The sequence below is a fragment of the Clupea harengus genome, chromosome 17 (assembly GCF_900700415.2).
Source record: "Clupea harengus chromosome 17, Ch_v2.0.2, whole genome shotgun sequence".
Taxonomy (NCBI): Eukaryota; Metazoa; Chordata; class Actinopteri; order Clupeiformes; family Clupeidae; genus Clupea; species Clupea harengus.
This window is the reverse complement of record NC_045168.1, coordinates 22,608,270-22,628,509: the sequence shown is the minus strand read 5'-3', so window position 1 is coordinate 22,628,509 and position 20,240 is coordinate 22,608,270. Positions and strand designations below refer to the sequence as shown.

Genomic DNA, 20,240 nt, shown 5'->3' with positions numbered 1-20,240 from the left:
CTACCATTTCAGTGCCTATGATTGCTTTATATCAAAGCATATTAGTGTGATGTATAACATTAAAGATGTATAATTTCAGTACTTTATTTCCTTCTTTACAGCATTTCATGCATCTCTTTAACACATCTTACAGCTTTTCACTATACAGGATACACTGCACCACCCAAAAGGGCATGTTACACCATTGAACCGTTTCTGTTACTCACTTTGCTGGAAGGGGCTGCAGGATGTCGTCGAGGACGTGGCAGTGGTGACCACAGCACCTAGAGGTTTCCCCGTCATCGACTTCCGCCCTCTCTGCGCGGGGCAGTGGTTGTTGGCCTTCTTGTTCTTGCCCTCCATCGATTTCATTTCTGCCACCGTGCCCTCCTTGCAACCCCCGCCCCCCGCGTGAGCGGACACCTCCTGGAAGTTGGCGTTGGTGAAGCGGGCACTGCCGTCGTCTATGCGCTTCTGCATGGGTCCAGACATGGACGACAGCGACCCCGCACTGCTGCTGCCGCTGTTGTAGCTCTGAAGCGGATTAGAGAGAGGGGTACAGGGGGGTCACTGAGGGTCAATATTCAGAGTAAAACGGAGATGCCATTCGGTCCAAGATCTTTCAACAATCATGACTGGAAATGATCGTGATGTGATATGGAGTCATATTTTCCATCATGTCAGATTCCACGTGCTTATTTTAAAATAGTCACTACATAGAGAAGCCTTCATGCGCTAGCTACACCGACTACACCGACTAGCTACATCTTTGACACCGAATAATGACCATTACCAATATTCAACCATTCACACAGTACGAGAGGAGAATTAAAATACAAAAAGAGAATTTTAAGAGAATGTATATATATATATATATATAATAAAAAAAATGTCCAGTACATGCACAAAGCAGCATCAAATATTCTCAATACTCTCATCCGGTCCTTTCGTGAACACAAACTTGTCAACGCTCACCTTCTCAGTGGGCACCATGAGATGGCCAGGGACAAGTGAAGGGGTGAGCTCAAGAAGTTTCTTGTGCCTTGGTTTGTGGCGGTCGCGTTCTTTGTGTTTCTGCAGGTCGACAAAAAACACACGGGACAAATTGTTACTGATGAGAGAAGATCTAGGACAGGGATGGTGGCCAAACACAAAGCGCTTCCATTTTCCCCTCAAAAGGAGAACTGGGTCATCTTTTCTTGCTTTAAAAAAAAAAAAGAAAAAAAAAAAGAAAACAGATAACGGTAAGTAATAGTAACTAACAACAAACCGACACACAGAGCTCAGAATATGCTACAAGTCAATGTCATTCTGGGTGGGATCCCAGCCTCCGAATGATCACCACCATCAGGAAGAGCTTTTTTTGTTTTTTTAACGAACTGTGAGAAATTATTTTCCTTACGGCTGGATGTGAAAGATTTCACCCGATCCCTGGCTTGACCACAGACTACTCACATCTCAATTTACACCACTGGTTCTGTGACAGGCACAACCTAGCCGCCATTCTCACCGGGGACAGAGGGGGGGGGGGGGGGGGGGCGGTGGTGCGAACGAATTTACACCTCATGTTCCAATCGAACACCTCCAACCCCTTTCGTCTCTGATCTTCAGACCAGAGCTGTGAAATTATGCAGCGCTCCTGAAAGACACCGGCGAGCATATTTGCACATTCTGGGGTGGCTGCGCCATGCCAACCGCTATGGTTACTCGTGGCGACTCCCCCCGCTGTTCTGTCAGCTATAATCAACAATTATGACGCTGGAACTGATAACGGTTTGCCCTCATTTCCTGTGCAAGTGCCAAGAACAGCCCCTGAGGTCCTCGTAAGTGTGTGTGAGTGTAAGAGATATGCAATTTCTGCCATAATAGACATCCCTAGACAAAAAAAAAAAGGATCTGTGTGTTTATTTTGGGAGTGCGGATAAAAATTAAAAAATCTTATTCTGACAATGTGTCTATTATTATTTTTTTTTTGTTTTTCATTCAAGCCCCTTCCATGTGGGAAAAGGTCCAGCTGCATGGGAGACCTGGTCAGTGTTGGTTCTCTGGCAGCCTGTGAGCTTAAAGAGCTGAGAGAGGAGACACATTCAATCTGTCTGCACCCGACTGATCACCCAGAGACACGGCACTCTCACCCACCACTCATTCAGCTGCCTACTTCCTCCGACACTAGGCACAGTAGAATGGTTACAAACAGACAATAGACTCAAATGGTTGGGGCCTCGCACTCGCCTTCCATGTTTATAGCCTGGAGTTGGCCCCCCCAAAAAGCAGATGAGAAGCTATGTGATAAGACGTGTTTGTTTAGCATCCGCTAAACAAACAAACAAACAAATGTCGATGCAATCAGTGCCACCACAAGCAGCAAGACATTGCTGCACAATACAAACACCGACACCGACAAGGGGGAATAGGTTCTGAGGTAGAATAGGTTGGATAGAAAAGGGTCTTTTGACAGACATGGCTCATTTTTCAGAGTGTGGAGCCGGCACTGGAACCCCTTCGTCCTAATTAACAATCCTCCGAACAGGCGCTGACGGACGGACTGGGTGTGAGGGGCGATCTGGTGTTGCCGCTGCACTTTGCTTACACCCGACGCCCTGGGTCGGCTACAAAAGCTCAGCACATGTCATCACTAAAGAGCCGAAGGTGTTTTATCGAGCGGTCGCCGAGCGAATAATTAGTGATCATTTGCCATCCAGAAATGGACGCCCGTGTTTCACCGAGCCACAAAGGATGAATAGTACGTGAGGTTCAATAGATGGATTGGGCTTTTTTTTCTTCCCCCTCCGCTCCCCCTGTTGTTCTTGTCGGACCTAGCCAGCAGCAGGAACGAGCAAATGGGACGAAGATAATTACCATGATTCATCAATGCCTGCAGCAGGTTGGTGAATTTGGGGAATCTCTTTAAAAAGGCGCACCGTGGCAAGACCACTCTCTCGTTCGCTCACTCACTAAACAGCTTAAGGCTATATGGATTAAAATTCCACTTGTAAAAAAAAACAAAAAACAAAAAACAAACAAAACAACAAAAAAAACAAGAAAACCTGCATGTAATCCACAATATGAAATCATGCTAATCAAACTAACTGCCTAGAAACAGACTGTTATCAAAATTGTAGATATCTAAATGGGGTGAATAGGAAGGGGCTTACATACTGTTTTTGGAGTGGGGGATGTGGGGGTGGGGTGGGGGTACTATTGTTGTTTGGCTCCAGGGTTTGGAATTAGCTAGGTATACATCTGAGCTCGGTGACCCTTGACCTGGGAAAGCAAGGTGGGGGGATGGGGGACCCTTTGCTAATGCAAATGAGTCACGGCAACAATAGCCAGGGCAGGAGGGACAGCCCTATCCAACCAGAAGCCTTTTGGGGGAACCCAAGTCCCCATTCACCCCCTGCCTCCAGTATGCTTGAAAAATAAAGAGGATCACCAGATCATTAGTGCATTTCAAGATTTACCTACAACATGCATCTGCAACGAGGTGCTAAAAAAACATCTGTTTGACCTAAAGTGCAGTCTGTATATAATCACACAATGACTAGTAAATGTGGACTCGTTCTTACGTTAAAAAACGGTCAATAATCTGTACTACCCGAGGCCCACTGTGAGAAAATACAATATTGCCATCAAACCACGAATCAACACACCATCTACCTCACAGCCTTCATTCTGTCTTACTAGTCATTAGGACTGGGGAAAAGGTCAATGCATCAATGCATTGCAATGCCAATATGAAAGATCCTGCATTGATGCAGGGAAATTTAAAATTGATTTTTTTTTAAACATAATTAAATAAAATGCATGCCAGCATAATTAATTTAAACAACTCTTTTCAAATCCTTGTGATATGCAGTTGTAATGATGAAAGAAAAGTTAATTTACAGATAACGCTGACAATACACACTGCTTGTAACGTTTCACATTCCTTAGGGTCTTTTGACACTAGTTAAGTACAGTTAGTGTAAACCAGTCATTCCAAGGCGACCTCCACTAAAACAATTTATGGATCAAACTTTTTAGACTAATATGCATTTCTACGTTAATTTCCGTGATGGTTAAACATATCCTGACTGTTGTATTAAAGGCAATCCTTTGGCCTTTTATTAAGTGGTTTTCACAATTACTTTACAGTAGCACTGCATTTGTAACTCTGTGTTCCCTTTAGAGCTTTTTCAAAATCTCTCAGAATATAGAAAGCTGCTGTATAGTATTGCTGTATTCATATCTCATTCCTGATTGATATCGAATGGGAATCTAACCAAACAGGACTGAATCAAAATCATTATGTTGTGAATCAAAATCACATCACACCGGGGCATCTGTACCACCAGAACAGTAACGGTTGGTTCATATTTTAAATGCTGTACTGTTTTAGGTTTTATATACATTTACCACAGCTAGGCCTACATATTCATTTCTGTTAATACCTAGTGGATCAAGTTTGATCTTATAAGAGCCACCCTTTTTTTTAAGTAATATTTTTGTTATCTAGGACAGTAACTGATTAACCCTGTATGTATAATAGAAGGGAGGATTTTTTTTTAAATTGGAAATTAAACATTTTGTAACCTAGAGAATATTTTGTATTAAGACATAGGCTTGAAAAATAAGATGATCACCAGATCATTAGTGCATTTCAAGATTTACCTACAACATGCATCTGCAGCGAGGTGCTAAAAAACATCTAATCACACAATGACGAGGAATTGTGGACAAACTGTGTTATCTAAAAAAAAAAAAAAAAAAAAAAGAAGACAGCTTTTTATGTAATGGGGGTGTTTTTTACTAGATTTTTTGAAACAGCTGTTTAATAAAAAGTTTAAAGGGAACATAAAGTATAAATCTGAGTTCTTATATTTATGAATAAAAAACATGAAGGACAAGTGGTATTCATCGAGAATAGTGATTCATCGAGAATAACTTAATAATCCAATCGTCACCTTTTAAAATTGTACCGTAATTTCCGGACTATTGAGCGCACCTGAATATAAGCCTCACCCACTGAATTTTTCAAAAATAATTATTTTTAACATAAATAAGCCGCACATGTCTATAAGCCGCAGGTGCCTACCGGTACATTGAAACAAATGAACTTTACACAGGCTAAAATTAATATCAAAAGTAATACAATAGTGATGCATATTATTAGTTTTGCCAGTTACGATAAGTGCACTGTTGCTTTAAGAGAGCACAGTTGCAAGAGTCAATCAGAAGCTAGAACGTTAGATTGAAGACAGAGAGATAGAAGAAAGACGCTAGTTTGAAACCAGTGAGCTAAAGAACTTGAAGACTGGATTTGTATTGTAGTAAACTTTTATTTTCTAAAGTGTTTTGAGTTGTGTTCTGTCTATGCCGGTAGACTGTGGTTATTTTGACATTAGTTAAGTTATTGAGAGATACTGAGAAAACGCGTGGAGCTAAGCATCCATGCGGCTGCATCCATGCTAGCATCCTAGCTCCACAAAGCCACCGTAACAGGTATCATAATCCATAAATTAGCCGCGTCATTGTTTAAGCCGCGAGGTTCAAAGCATGGGAAAAAAGTAGCGGCTTATAGTCCGGAAATGACAGTAATCGAATCATGCGGCCTGTGAAGAGTCACACCTTTACTGGTTATTTTACTGATGTTGTTATTATATCTTTAAGGAGGCATCATTGTGCAAATACAGTTTTTTCTCAAACTTCAGATACTGAGTAAAATTACAAAGTAAGAAAATGGCTAATCCAAAGCCAGACATTAGTAAAAAATCCTCTTAAATCATGCTTAATAGTATAACTCAATTAGAAGGATGTGATGATACAATGTGATGATTTCATGTCCCATTTGTCATTTCAATAAAACAAGAGGACAGCAAATGAAATGATGGCATCTCAGATCTACCTAATGGGCTGGTGATACCAAACCAACTCAGCGATACACTCTATGGTATGGATGGCTTTTCTCTATCATAAGGTAGAAAAGCAAAATGGTCAATGGTAGGTTGCTAAGGATACAGGCAAAAAAAATTAAATAATAATAATAATAATAATAAAAAAAGAAATCGATGGTAACGCACAACAAGCACTTTTCACACGTCTCAAGACTATGAAGTGTACATCACCCATCATTCAGCCATTTCCTGAAACTAGTGCAGTAATATAATGGGGAGGTAGAGGGACGGTAAAAGAACATTACATCCCAAGTGTGGAAATATTTGCCAGAGCTATAGCAGTAATTGATGATGCTGTACAAGTATGCTGGGCTTAATTGAATTAGAGGGGAAGGGGAATAAGGTTGATCTGTGTGCATGTTCCATTCGATATGGCTGTGTCTGGATACATCTCGGAGAAAATTGGTGGAACAAATGACTGCTCTACCTATAAATACTGATTGCACATATTCAGTGTGACTAAGACCCGTGACTGATTGCTTTCAGGGAATCAAGCATCTTTTAGTCAGAACTATATGCATCGGTGCCAAAATTACGAATCACTGTGCATGATTACGCATACCTAGTTTGGACTTAAACCTAAAGCAAATAGGTACTGCCACTACCGTATATATATATATATAAAATATAAATATATATATGCCTACAATTTGGAACATTTGTGTTTCAAACAACTGGTGGTGCTAAACTCTCACCTAACCACGACCATGACTACACTGCCCGGTCAGTACACTTCATAATATGAGTGTGTAGGGAAAAGGGCACGTTGGGGTGAACTCATATGAAGGGAGAAGAGCTGGAGGGGAAGAAGGGGGAACTGCCTTACCTTCTTGTCCTGGTCATGGTGTTTATCCAAAGAGTGAGAGGAGGAATCGCTTAAGCTTTGAGCCCTACTACCTCGGCCTTTGCTCCTCCTCTAGAAGGTGAGAGAGGAACTTCACGTTACTACGGGACCGAAAGAAGGACTAGCTCCTGTGAAGAAAAAAAAACTCAAAAGACCTGGCTGAGACATAAGACTGATTGCATGGTCAGGATAAAAAAAATTTACTTGGATGATTAAAAAAATAAATAAAGGCTGAAAAGCTATAACAGACAGTGTCAGTAACAACAATGCTGTAAAAAAATAGACTCAAAGAGGCAATGCACTGCCAGATACACCTCTTTAATACTTGTCTGTAGAGTAAAAAAAGGATTCCTTTTTACCAGTGGTATACTAGCCTATTCATGGATTCGGAAGTTGTACATGCCAATACATCCTGTTGAACAAGGAAAATTATTTGTAAGAGGATGCTTTTTAAAAACATGTTTTTTCCCCCACTCCTATACTGGTCTACCGTTGGGAGGCACCACCCAAGACGAGCCTGTTGGACAAGGAAAGGGACTTTGAAGGAGCTTGTTTTCAAACCAATGGCACTGGGAGGAAAGCAGACCCAAATGTGCAAATAAATCAAAGCCAAAAGAAAAACAGTTCCATTCGATTGTAGTTCAAATACCAAGGAGGCAGGCTCAGACCAATGCAGGAATCCCCAGCAAGATTATTCAGTTTGTTACCAGCAGAATACTACTGTTCATTAAAAAAAAGGGTCCGTCCAGCTTTTTTAAGTAAAAAAAAAAAAGCTCTTACTGTATTCCCTGTCGACGCAGAAATACTTTCTCAAAATACTCTCAACACATACAACCCAAATTTGTTGTGACAGTGGAAAATGCCAGGCAATGATCAAAAATAAATTTTCGGAAAAGAAACCCTCGTACAAAAGTGTGTTCCTTTTCAATTATCGGTTCGTGAGAAATTAGCCAATTTCAGCAAGCCAGCTCACATTAGCTGGAAACTCAGTTTGTTACTACATGCATTTCAAAGTGAACCGTTGAAAAGTTTCTGCCCGTGGTTAGCCGTGATTGGCTCTGCGCGCTCGTAGCATACTCATACCTAACCACGCACAGTATAAGCAGAGCCATTCCTCATTCCACTGATTCCGCCACAAGGGACCGCATACGCACGCACAAAACTCCAAAGTCTACGACATTAAGGCAGTGGTGAAGAAGCCAGAGCCTACCCTTGCCACTGAAAAGGAGTGAGCTTGTAAGCTGCAGTGATTTTCACTCAGAAGTGTATGGACTTTTAAGACTATTACAAAAAAACAGTAATATATCAGAGTACACTTAAAAATAGATTGAAATGTGTGCATTTGTATGAATTTGTTGTATAGTTATCTGTATATTGTATATTAGGCTACAATACCCTGCTGAACAAAGGGCCGACTTTGCCAGATTAACAACACTGGCTCCTACAACATATTAAAATCAAAATAGTGGCTTTCAATGCAAGTGGGAATCGGACCTATGAAACGCTCTTACCGTCTCCGTAAGAAAAACATTCATAGGGAAGCACAGCTCATGATTGCTACATGCTGGCTGAAAAAGATTACAGGCATTTGACTACAGGTTGGCAAATACAACCTCAAACCCCCAACGCCACACCCTGCTTAAGGCAAATCTACATCAGATTCACTGAGCAGCTCAGCCCTTTTCATTCACCTAAATAAAAGACTAGTAAGAGGCACAGAAGTCATGTTAAATAACGTCAACATTGCACGTGCACACTTGCATGAACAGGCTTTATTGCTCGGAGCCAGGTGAAACACAATGCTTTTGCCAACTGTCACTTTTGACTCCATAGACATGGCTGCACATTCATAGTGCACATATATATATATATATATATATATATATATATATATATATATATATTCCCAGTGGCTGCAGGCTAAACACTGTAGATTCCAACCTAATGAGAGGCCATTTCCTTTGCTGTTTTTGTGTGGCAGTCAGAAATACACTCTGTAAAAGACTCTGAAGGCCTTCACCTCTTCAGCTAGAGAAGCTTCTGATGGAAACCTATCAGAGCCACAGCATCCTGTCTCCATATGGCCACAAAGCACCTCTCCCTTCACCTAAACCCACCCCACACACACACACTTCAACCCCAACACTCCTCTCCTGCACCTCACCGCCCCACAGACCTGGCGGCGTATGTGATGGTGGTGTTTGGGGGCTAGCAGCGTGTGTGTGTGTGTGTGTGTGTGTGTGTGTGAGCCCTTTGTTGGGTTGGAGGATGGATGGAAGACAGGCTGAGGATTTTTTTTTGAAGGGGGTGGGGTGGCACTCATGGCTCAAATCTGAGAAGCAGCAGGGGCTCGGCTAAGGGCCTAGAGTGTGGAGAGAGAGTCTGTCCACTACCATCCCATCCCCTCCTCCTCTCTCCTCTCCTCTCTCCTCCGTAACAGTGGGCCAGTCAGGCAGGAAGGAAGGAGAGCCCATCCGCCGACACTCAGGGGCTGCCGCTGGGGGTGAAACCCAGCCCCTCCCAAGGGGGGGTTGGGTTTTTTGGGGGGGAAAGGGGGTTCGGGGTAAAGCAGGAAAGAAAGAGTCCTGGGGGGTGGCTGAAGGGGATGGATAAGAGAGGAAGAGGGGGAAGGGGGAGGGAGGGAGAGAGAGAGAGAGAGAGAGAGAGAGAGAGAGAGAGAGAGAGAGAGATCAACAAGATCCAGAGAGTTGCTACTGATTGTCAATGAGATTAAGGGGTTAAAGAGATTGAGATAGAGTGGGGGTTGATGACTGCTCTGCTTTCAGCATCTGCAACTGGAGAAGAAACACGATCCACACGAAACACGGGGACCAAGAGGTATTTCAAACAGGGGACATTTAAGACAAAGAAGAGAAGAAAGAAGATCTTGTGCAATTCTGCCCGGACATGCCAACATTTCATAAGGACAGTCTCTACCCATGCGGTCATAATTTGGTTCTCAACCTACACATTTAAGAGTGAAGGCTATGATTTGGCATCTCCAGTGTGTTTGTGAGAACACAGAAGTCATGACAAGCAATACTTTTAAAACAACAGACAAGTGAAGCTACAAATATTGCACTGGTGTACGGGTGAATAATTGAGAATATGTAACAGTGAGCAACTAGTAGGATTAGCAAATAAGTGGAGATATGAAAGCCCTCAAACCCGCAGCTCAACAGTGGACTAGAGAACATGACTAAAGATTAAGTGTACGCCTGTAGATCTGTCTGCAGAGGTACTAAATGCCCTGATAGGGATCAACAATATGACAGGACTTCACTATTCTCAACCTCTCATCAATCTTGGATTATACCCTTTCATTCTTATCTCACCATTCTTAAATTACAGCAAAAAAAAAAACGTGGAATTTTCTTTTCTTTGTTTGTGTGTGTGTGTGTGTGTGTGTGTGTGTGTGAGAGAGAGAGGTTGCATGAGTTTGAAAGATGGCTGGAGACAGGAGTTACACACAGAAGCACAGCTGCACCAAGACAGCCAGGTGGAGGGGTTTGTAGCAGGAAGCAGCAGGAGGCTTACCAGTTTGCTGTAGTGGTATTTGCAGTAGCCACAATACTTCACGTTATCAGCGTCAGAGCCCTGCTCTTCACACAACAGCCCAGCAAACTGGGCGCTGGGGGGGGACACAGAGAAAGGTAGTGATGGTCAGTTGTCGTAAGTGATGGTAAGTAGACCTTTTAAGAATTAGCTTAAAACTAATTGTAAAGTGACACTACACAATGGTCTGGCAATCTGGTAAGTAGACCTCTAAAATTTGGTTTAAAACTAAATGTATCACAAAACTATACAATGGTCACACCACTACAAAAACAAACTTCGGGGTCAACAAAGTCAGAGATGAATTTGTGACAGGTGAGAGATATGGGCTTGTTTTGAGGGCAGGCACATGACACACCCTCCGACTCACCATGTGACATGGAAGGCCTGCCGGCAGCCATGTTTATTGCAGGTCATGCAGGCCCCCGTGGCGGCTTTGCTTTCCCGGCCCTGCTCCTCGCAGATGTAGCATGTCTACAAAGAAACACCACACACACACACACACACACACACACACACACACACACACACACACACACACACACACACACACACACACACACACACACACACGGATTCATTTTACTGTGTGCGCATCTATACTTGTGTGTATGAATGGACAAGATGCTTGGTGGTGGTGGTGGTGGTGTGTGTGTGTGTGTGGGGGGGGGGGGGGGGGGGAATCGGTGCTAGCTGTTTTCCTGGCTTTCGTTCTGGTTTATGGCTGGCTGTTTTCTCGGCTGCACGGTTAGTTAGGCACCCAGGCTCTGGCGGTTTGAGCGGCTTCGCTCCCTCTCTCTGATGCCTGCCTTCCAAAGGCTCCCGATTATCTAGGCCGTGATAAGCATGCCGTTTGAAATTGCTTCGCAGCGGACGACTCGATAACCAGCGGCGCTCCAACCATCTCATGTCAATCCCGACTCGATATGGAGGCATTTCAAGCATGAGATTAAACCTGGCTGCAGGTTGTGTCAGGCACCAGGCGCTATGCTGAGCCTCAAACACAAAGGAATTAACGCGTCTGTGTTTAGCTAATCACCCCACTGGTATAGGTGATGTCTATGAATAGTATTATATTTGTTCGCGTTGACGTTGCTTGTCGGTTGGGAGAAGAATGTTTACGTTGGCACAACGCAGGGCTTAGAGTAACAATCAAAGACTAACAAGAGTAAACAGTCAAGCCAAGAACCAATAACTAGTATTCTCAGTGGCGTCTTTTCTGATGCACATGCGCATGGAGATACGCTTTAGTTTTAAATCTGATGTGAGAGAATTAGGTATTTAGACAAATATGACTTTTAGGATGATATATTTCTTACAAATATGACCAGAAATACAATCACTACAAAACAGCAGCTCAGAGTAAATCATGAAGATCTGTCTGTAGTTGAAAGTGTTGCACAAGTTAACCCTGAGTTTGTAAGCCAATGGCGGACCATCTTCCTCAGAAGTTAAACATGGCGCTATTGAGCACATGTAGCTAAATCAACAGGAATAGTCCCAGGCACCGCGAGGTGTTGAGGCTTACTTTGTTGTAGCGCTCGTGTGGGACAGACTGCAGAACGATGGGCTCCATGGTGGAGACGTTGGCGAACTCCACCTCTGGGATATATAGAGCACAGACCACATGTGCCCAGCCTGCAAACAAACAACACGGTCAGCTGAGGTACATGGCACTAAACATGGAATGCTTTGAAATACATTGTAGACAACCTGTCAGCTAGAATGACTGAATTATATATATATATATGTATGTATAGCGTCAAAGAGTTCAGATATGGCTTAGAAATTAAGCTATTAGACAAGCTATAAGGGAGAAATGACTTGTCAACAGTGATATTTCAATTTTTAAACATGGCAACAAAAAAAAAAATCACACTTGAATAAACCAGTTTGCATGATCAAAGCATTTTACCAGAATTCATTTCACAATGAAAAGCTGTTCTTCACCCCTCTGTTATTATGTCTTAACAGCTCCACAAAAAAACATGACATAAAAGTATCTATTTCAAGACTGTTCAGTCACAACACAACACACAGAGAGAGCCGTCCCCTATGCATCGTAAAACTGGTATGATGAAGGCAACAAGCCACAGCCATCCTCACTGTGATGCCAGAGGGAAGAGTACTGTGGAGTGTGTGGGACGAGGGAGACTCGGCCACACGAAGGCAAGCACTGGTGCCCACAGACAGCAAGCCATCCCACCGTACCACCCAACGTGCCAACCAACTCCCGTCTCAGCCACGGGAACAACCAACACTGGTCTACCCACACACCCCCCCCCCCAGCATACACATCAAATTAAAACACTACAGCGGGCGACTGTAATAACCCCTTACCCACAGCTGCTGACTGCATAACCACAAAACCACAACCCATACTCTACAAGTGTGTGATGGGGAGTGTGTGTGTGTGTGTGAGTGTGTGTGTGTGTGTGTGTGTGTGTGAGTGGAGGAGGGTATTCAAACTTTTTTCCATAATGAAAGAAAAAAGGGGAATGATTTAATAAGGAGAAACTCTCTCTCTCTCTCCCTCTCTCCCTCTCTCCCTCTCTCCCTCTCTGCCTCTCTGCCTCTCTGCCTGCCTGCCTGCCTCCCTCTCTCTCTCTCTCTCTCTCTCTCTCTCTCTCTCTCTCTCTCTCTCTCTCTCTCTCTCTCTCTCTCTCTCTCTCTCTCTCTCTCTCTCTCTCTCTCTCTCTCTCTCTCTCTCTCTCTCTCTCTCTCTCTCTCTCTCTCCCTCTCTCCCTCTCTCCCTCTCTGCCTCTCTGCCTCCCTCTCTCTCTCTCTCTCTCTCTCTCTGCCTCTCTGCCTCTCTGCCTCTCTCCCTCTCTGCCTCTCTGCCTCTCTGCCTCTCTGCCTCTCTGCCTCTCTCTCTCTCTCTCTCTCTCTCTCTCTCTCTCTCTCTCTCTCTCTCTCCTCTCTCTCTCTCTCTCTCTCTCTCTCTCTCTCTCTCTCTCTCTCTCTCTCTCTCTCTCTCTCTCTCTCTCTCTCCTCTCTCTCTCCCTCTCTCTCTCTCTCCCTCCCTCCCTCCCTCCCTCTGGCTCTCTCTGCCTCCCTCTCTCTCTCATTTCTAGGAGTGCCACAGCCCCAGAGGCATCTGAGGGCGCAATAACAGGACTAAACTTAAAGTTGAACCCCTGAACTGTCTTTGACCCCGGTCAGAAGGGACACCCGGAGCACAGGGGCAGATGGGGCGTGTTGTTGTTTTGAAGTCCCTCCAAGAATCCCGCAGAAGCCAATAAAATGCAGCCCGTAAAACCCTCAGCACACTCCAAAGAGTCGCTCACCGCGGCACTGTTTACGCTTAGTCTCACCCGAGAGAGGGAAGGGGGAGGGAAAGAAAAAAAAAAAAAAAAGACTTTTCCACCATGTGTCAAAATACCCAACGTGAACATCCGTCTGCGTTGTCGATAATGTCAATCGTGCAGAGAAATGAAATGGCACCGAATGGCCGAGCGAGCCCCTGTGTTGCCTTGCACCTCTTTCCCCATCCGTAAAGTAATCCCTTTTTCATTCTCCAAGTCCTTTGCTTCCAGACTGACGTCCCTCTTCCCTGCCGGGTCGGGACGCGCCGAGGGGAAGCCCCCGTGGGCCGGCTGTGACCCGTGTGCTACAAGCCGCGCTCTGTGGCCCGGCCGCCGTGTTTTGGTTTGGGATTTGAGCGCGTGTTTGCTCTGCTTAACTGTAGCAACACCTGTGAAAACCACTTATGGACACTTTGCAGGAGGGGGAAAGGGTTCGCTTGTGTGCTCAGTGCCGATCGCGCTTCAAGACGTTGAATAAATTCAATGTGCTTACTAACTTCTGAAAAGAGGGGGGGGGGGTGAGAGAGAAATGGCATGCGGCTTTCTCAGACATTCCTCCTGTGCGGACCATTGGCTGGGCTCAAGGCTGACCGCAAGGACCTGACACACCAATAAATCCATGTATTGAAGACAGCGCTCTGTTTGACAACACACCGGCTCTGACTATCACATACATGTTCAAACTGACTTCAGACAGGGGCAGGGAGAGAGAGATAAAGAGAAAAGAAAGAGAAAGAGAAAGAGAAAGAGAGAGAGCCCAACTGCCCCCTGGCACAGTCACCATATGGGGGGAAACGGACAAACACGCAGAGACAGAGAGAGGACTAATGTCACGGCCAAAGGTTCGAGGACGTGGGTGGTTATAAAGGGGGGGGGGGGGCTGGTGATGGTGCTGTCGGGTCTGACAGGCTGCTGGGTTTACAGATTGCGGGCTGACCTCCAGCTGAACCCGCGGCCCCGCGGAGGAAAGGAGCCTCTTTCGCAACCTCACGCTCACCCCGGCCCGGGACGGCCCACCGACCAGCCCCTCATAAAAGCCAGATGAAACGCAAACACACACACACACACACACACAGAAAGTCTTTCTCGCACTGTCTGTCTGTCTCTCTCACACACACACACACACACACACACACACACACACACTCTTTTTTTTCTCACACACACACACACACATACAATCCAGCAGGCCCCCCCCCCCCTACCCCACGTTGTTTCATTATGCATGAAAAAATAAGCAGTGGAAGACCACGGGGTGTATGCGTCACCAATTACCATGGTGTGAGGAGGAGGGGGGGGGGGGGGGGGGGGGGCTCTGCCATTCACATAAAAGCAAGCCTAATATGTAAAACATTTTCACCACAGAGGGGCATAGTCTGTTTTTTTTTTTTTTTAAATGAATGTGCACCAGTTACTTTGCTCAGCCCTCTATTATATGTGCTGTAGCATAAAAGTTAATCTCTTTGCACATGGCAAATATATGACTATGGCGCCAATGCAACATTGTGCTTAATTGCCTCCATTTGGTGATTACGACACTGTACGACACCCTGTCTGTATGGCTTGCCAATGCATTTCAAACAGACTCTCTGAATTTACAATCAAGGTGGTGGTGGTGGTGGTGGTGGTGGTGGTGGTGGGCATCAGGGCTGCAGTCTTAGCAGTCAACCAAATACTCCAGCAGAACAAACAACACTTAAAAGAGCCCCAGGCCATTAAGGAGCAGGGTTGACAGAAAGGCCAGCAACATGAGCCAGACCAGCGTTGAATGAGAGAATTACCCAGCGTACAATGAGCCGTGAATGTATTCAGCCTCCCAGCTACCTGAACACGGAGTACATTAACACAGGGCACCGCACTGGCTACGCTAAGAAGCAAAACAAATAGCCAACTGAAAAATGTAACAGTACTGTGAACTGATATAACAACACATGCCTACGTATGAGATATACCCCCCCCCCATCAAGAATAATTGTTATTGTAAAAGTGAATGTTGGAGAAATGTATGTGCAAGACTGTATAAACTGTCTACCTGTCTGAACTGTGACATCTACATTTACACATTTATCAACGGCACTAAAACATTTCTGATGATGATCGTCTGTACACTGTATACTACGGACATCTGTGGCTCAAATGTGAAACGTACTCCACTTACATGGTGATGATGTAAGCATGTCATTTCACATTGAAGGGTCAGGTCTCGAATTAGGTGACGCTTGATCAAATATTTCCAATTGTAATACCACTAAATCGATAACAAATCATAATTAAGTTACAAAAACAAACAGTAGTTCTCAGGTCTTCGTGTGCAATCGAAAGTTTAGCCACCCGTGCCCGCGAATCTCACACCCTTGGTGTCAAGCGCTAGCAGACAATTCACTGGCAGGAATCTATTTCACAACTTGACGTGAGAAGAGAGTAAAGAGGTGAGTGTAGTCTTCCCCATCAACTGGAGATAATCTGCAACACCCTGCCCTCATTGTTATAGCAGCAGCTGTTTCTAAAACAGCACTGGGTTGCGTACTTGGTCTTAACTAATGGTGTTATTGTCACACCAACTCATGCTACAGCCGAAAAACAAGAACCCACTCAGAATTCTCCAAGAGTACCTGAAGTCTAACTTTACACCTGTTGTGCTGCCATAGTTATGGTAATGCCGTAATAATATACTGACGGATAGAGAAATCGAAAGACTGATAGAAAGAAGGGGACAGAGAAACCAATGAGAATATTTTGCACCCTGTAAACAGATGAAAACAAAACAAGTGGCTTAAATACACCAGGACGTACCTCCATTGTCTGTGCGTTTCAGGGCTCCATCTTTATGGGGGCACAGCTCACACCTCTGCAGAGAGAAAAACAGACGAGCGTAAGTGACAAGCCTCCAATCTGACCTCAAACTCTATAGCTTGGCCCTCTGTCCTGATGCAGAGCCCTACTGGTGGCCACTGCCTCGGGGACACATCAGAGACTCAATCATGGGACCTTTCTAAACCAACTTCATACAGCTGTACGGGTGAGGATTAATGTCACCTTCAAAAAAAATGTGTAAAAGTGATTCATCTCTTTTGTATATACTTTGCCACATACAAGGCTCAGATTGGGTTTAAGAAGAGTGCTCTGGTGTTAAAGTGAGAGGGCTGAAATAACACACTGCTTTGCATTTTACTATGGGTCATTTCTACTCTGATAACGGGATATAGTAGATTACAACACCCAGATGGCCTTCATAAATTAGCAGCAAAGCTGGTTGTTTTTTTTCTGCCTTTTACTGCCCATTACTTGTTTTGCTTATTGGGTGTTGAGCATTTTAAAGTTGCTGCAAAGTAATTCATAAATAATTCATTTGACATACCAATTGTTAATACACTGTTACAAGATAGGATTTTTCCCTTTTACGATATATAGTCAAGAGATATAATTAAATCACTTTATTTATGGTACACATGATTCTTTAAAAGGTAATGAACAGAAGCACATTAAGGCACTACATTAGAAGAAAAGTCTATTAAGATAGACTTAAAAATTCAGAGCCCTTCAATCTACCCCAGTGGTATACCCCAGCAAAGCTGGTAGTGTCAGCTTGTTTAAATTCAAGTGAACTTTGAGCTTGAACAGCTTTAATGGATATCAAGCCATTGAAATGTATCTCATTCTACATGTTAGTGAAAAATCATCATAACATTCCGGTCCCACGTCCTTCAGCGCCCCCTCCATCTCCAGTATGGAGATAGGGGGTCTGGGAGGGAGGGAGGGAGGAGGGGGAGGTTTGGGGTTTGGTGATGGAGGAGACAATTTTTGCCGTCCTCTTGGCAGAGGCTTTGGGCTCCAGATTACTCCTCTGGCTCAGCTGGGCATGTACTCATGTGATTGGCTGATGCCATGTCAACATGACCGCAGCTTTTTTTCAACCGAACTAACCCTGGCTTCTGGGTAAAAGAACACACGCAGGCACCAACTGGGAGCTTTTCTCCAAACAGAGAAAAAAAAAGTAACTTCGCAAAAGTGAATATTATTACAACCCTGGGCCACTATGTGACTACAAAACCATTATCGATGCACCATGATGCATCTTGGGCTTTATTGGTTTTCAATAGAGGCACTCCATCCCTTTAAACATTTTATTTAACCGCTGTTTTGAAAAATGAGAGAGGAACATCACATAAAAAGCCATCTCAAAGACACCCCAGCAGTAGGCCTATGTCGATGTCTCTGCTTGGCTGTATTGTCAGGAGTAGGCTTTCAGGGGGCGTGGCGAGAGTGAGCATCCGGCAAACAGAGGGAACTTCAGCTCTCCTCTGGACCTCGAAAACGGCAACAAAATCCAACAAGGGTTCAGTGTGTTTGTTAGCGTTGGTTGGGTGTTGTTGATAGCCGATTAAACATATTCAGTCTACCTTTGCTGGATCGCAGAATGTTTGACCAGTGTAGTATGATTTTCCAACACACTCCACAAGTATGTCACTAGAATGAAGCTAGAACTATGTCTTAAATACAAAGTATGATTTGTGCTTGCAAACGGCAAACTGTAAAAGCGAAACACTAATCACAATTGTAATTCACTACTCGCATTTTTGGAGTTTGAAAACTCTGAAATTCTACTTGGAGGCTGCAGGCGTTGAGAGCCATTTCTTATGCAGGCCTACACTTTTTGCCTTTCTTCTTTGTATACTGGCTGAGATTAGTTTCTGTTGCTTATTTGACTTTTGCTTTGTGTTGAGTATTATTTGAATCCACTCCATTTGTTTTATAGTAACTTAGTGTTACTTTAGCCCCTACCCATAACCGGTCTGACATTTTTTTGTTCATGCTTATTTTTTGCGTAAGCTGGAATACTTGTTAAGTTAAAAAAAAAAACACCTTGAATAGTGTGGGACACAAACATGATCAACCAGTTGACAATTATCAGTAGGACTATGATCACTTGATGCTTAGAATTCGCTGAACAAGTCTCAGTTTATCAATTTGTCTCCAGTAGACAAGTCACCATTTAAGGGCTTTTTCTCTCAATTTTCTCTCCTTTGTACGTCGCTTTGGATAAAAGCGTCTGCTAAATGACTAAATGTAAATGTACATTTTCTTACAGGGGAGCAAGCCCACAGACCCCACTAGTATTTCTGGGTCTGCAACTTTGTGCTTTATAGTCAATATTAACCACAAGGTAATAAAAAAGGAAATCATACATATATCAAGCAAATTATATTAAGCTAAGTAGTAGCAGAACTACATTAAAGCTATGTTCATTCACTGATGGGATACAATCACATTAAAATGTGTTAAAAATACGCTCATGATCCGATATCAATATCTGAATCTGGCTAGCATTAAAATACCCAATGGACTGTGTATGTGTGGAGTATGAATGTATCTGTAAGTTAACCATTCATTCACTGATATCTATGGTGGTCACAGTGGAAAGGTTTGTTTACTGTAACTGTACTTGGCCAGCTTCACAAGATAGTTGCACATTACAATACACATAGTGTATAGCCTAAGCTATTGCCAGCTTTATCTGTAAATGTACTTTTAATTTATCATTACAAATGCATATATCACAATGAAATGAGGTTTGAATAAGTTGTTTAAAAATTCATTAAGCTAGCATGCATATTATTCAATTACATAGGTTAAAAAAATTGAATATTTCATTTTCCTGCACTGATGTAGAATCTTTCACATTAGCATCATGGTACATTGATGCAACTATGATTTTCCCCAGCCCAAGTAAATAGTTAAAAGTTTGCCATTGCCATTTTCATGAGATAAACCTGAAGAATTAGGCTACCATTACATAATGGCAAAAAATATACATTGCCTGTACTGTAAGGCACTTTGGATAAAAGCGTCTCCTAAGTGAACAGGTATATTGCATATATACAACAATTCAGAGGATCGTTCAAAACTGAATTGGCGCAATGTGATTTGAAACGGTATTCAATAAACATCAGTGACCAGCCCCAGTCAAAAAACAGTGACCTTTCAACAAACCCACACCAACACACATGAGGTCAGTTCATGGCTTTTTATGACTTATGAAATCACCAAAAGCAAAATTAGCAATTTAACTCAAAGGGTACCAAGAGGTGGGGGACAATAACAAGAATGACATGTGAGAAATCCAAAGGAAGACTAGCCTAACAAGTCTGAAAGGACCATGAAGCTTTTCCAGGTTTTCATTTCCTGCTATCAACACGCTTATGTAAGTTAATTGGGACTTGGATTTCACTTTATTCTGAAGAGAAAAAGGAGATACTGGCAGCTGATATTTTCATATCGCACAATCAGAAGTCTGAAAATTCAGTGACCTTGAGGCTGACAAAGCAGTTTGGCTTCACTTCTGTGTGTATGTCGATTATACTTCATTGCCATTAAGGCCTAATGACACAAAGAACACACTGTGTTTGAGGGTGCTCCTTCAACAAAACACAGTTCATTACTTTTAGGAGAACTTCACTACTGTAGTGTTTCAGCTTCAACTCAGGTCTGTGACTGCACCACAGACGTAATCCTACGCATAATAACACAATGCCCCCTGCTCAGGTTGACTATTCACACTGACAGCTGGGCAGGTCTGTCACCCTGATAGCGTGCTAACATTAGAAGATTTATCCTCAATATTAA

At 43.4% G+C, this 20,240-nt stretch overlaps 1 protein-coding gene across 1 annotated transcript in view; it reads right to left on the bottom strand.

Moving 5' to 3' along the window:
- The window catches only part of mllt10 (MLLT10 histone lysine methyltransferase DOT1L cofactor), a 57,774-nt gene that overhangs the window by 33,738 nt on the left and 3,796 nt on the right, over positions 1-20,240 (bottom strand). Inside the window, exons 3-9 of the mRNA XM_042710341.1 lie at positions 16,410-16,464; positions 11,840-11,949; positions 10,682-10,785; positions 10,294-10,387; positions 6,739-6,828; positions 955-1,053; positions 207-513 (exon numbers count right to left, since the gene is read on the bottom strand). Coding sequence (XP_042566275.1) covers positions 207-513; positions 955-1,053; positions 6,739-6,828; positions 10,294-10,387; positions 10,682-10,785; positions 11,840-11,949; positions 16,410-16,464 — 859 coding nt within the window. The remainder of the gene's footprint in view (positions 1-206; positions 514-954; positions 1,054-6,738; positions 6,829-10,293; positions 10,388-10,681; positions 10,786-11,839; positions 11,950-16,409; positions 16,465-20,240) is intronic.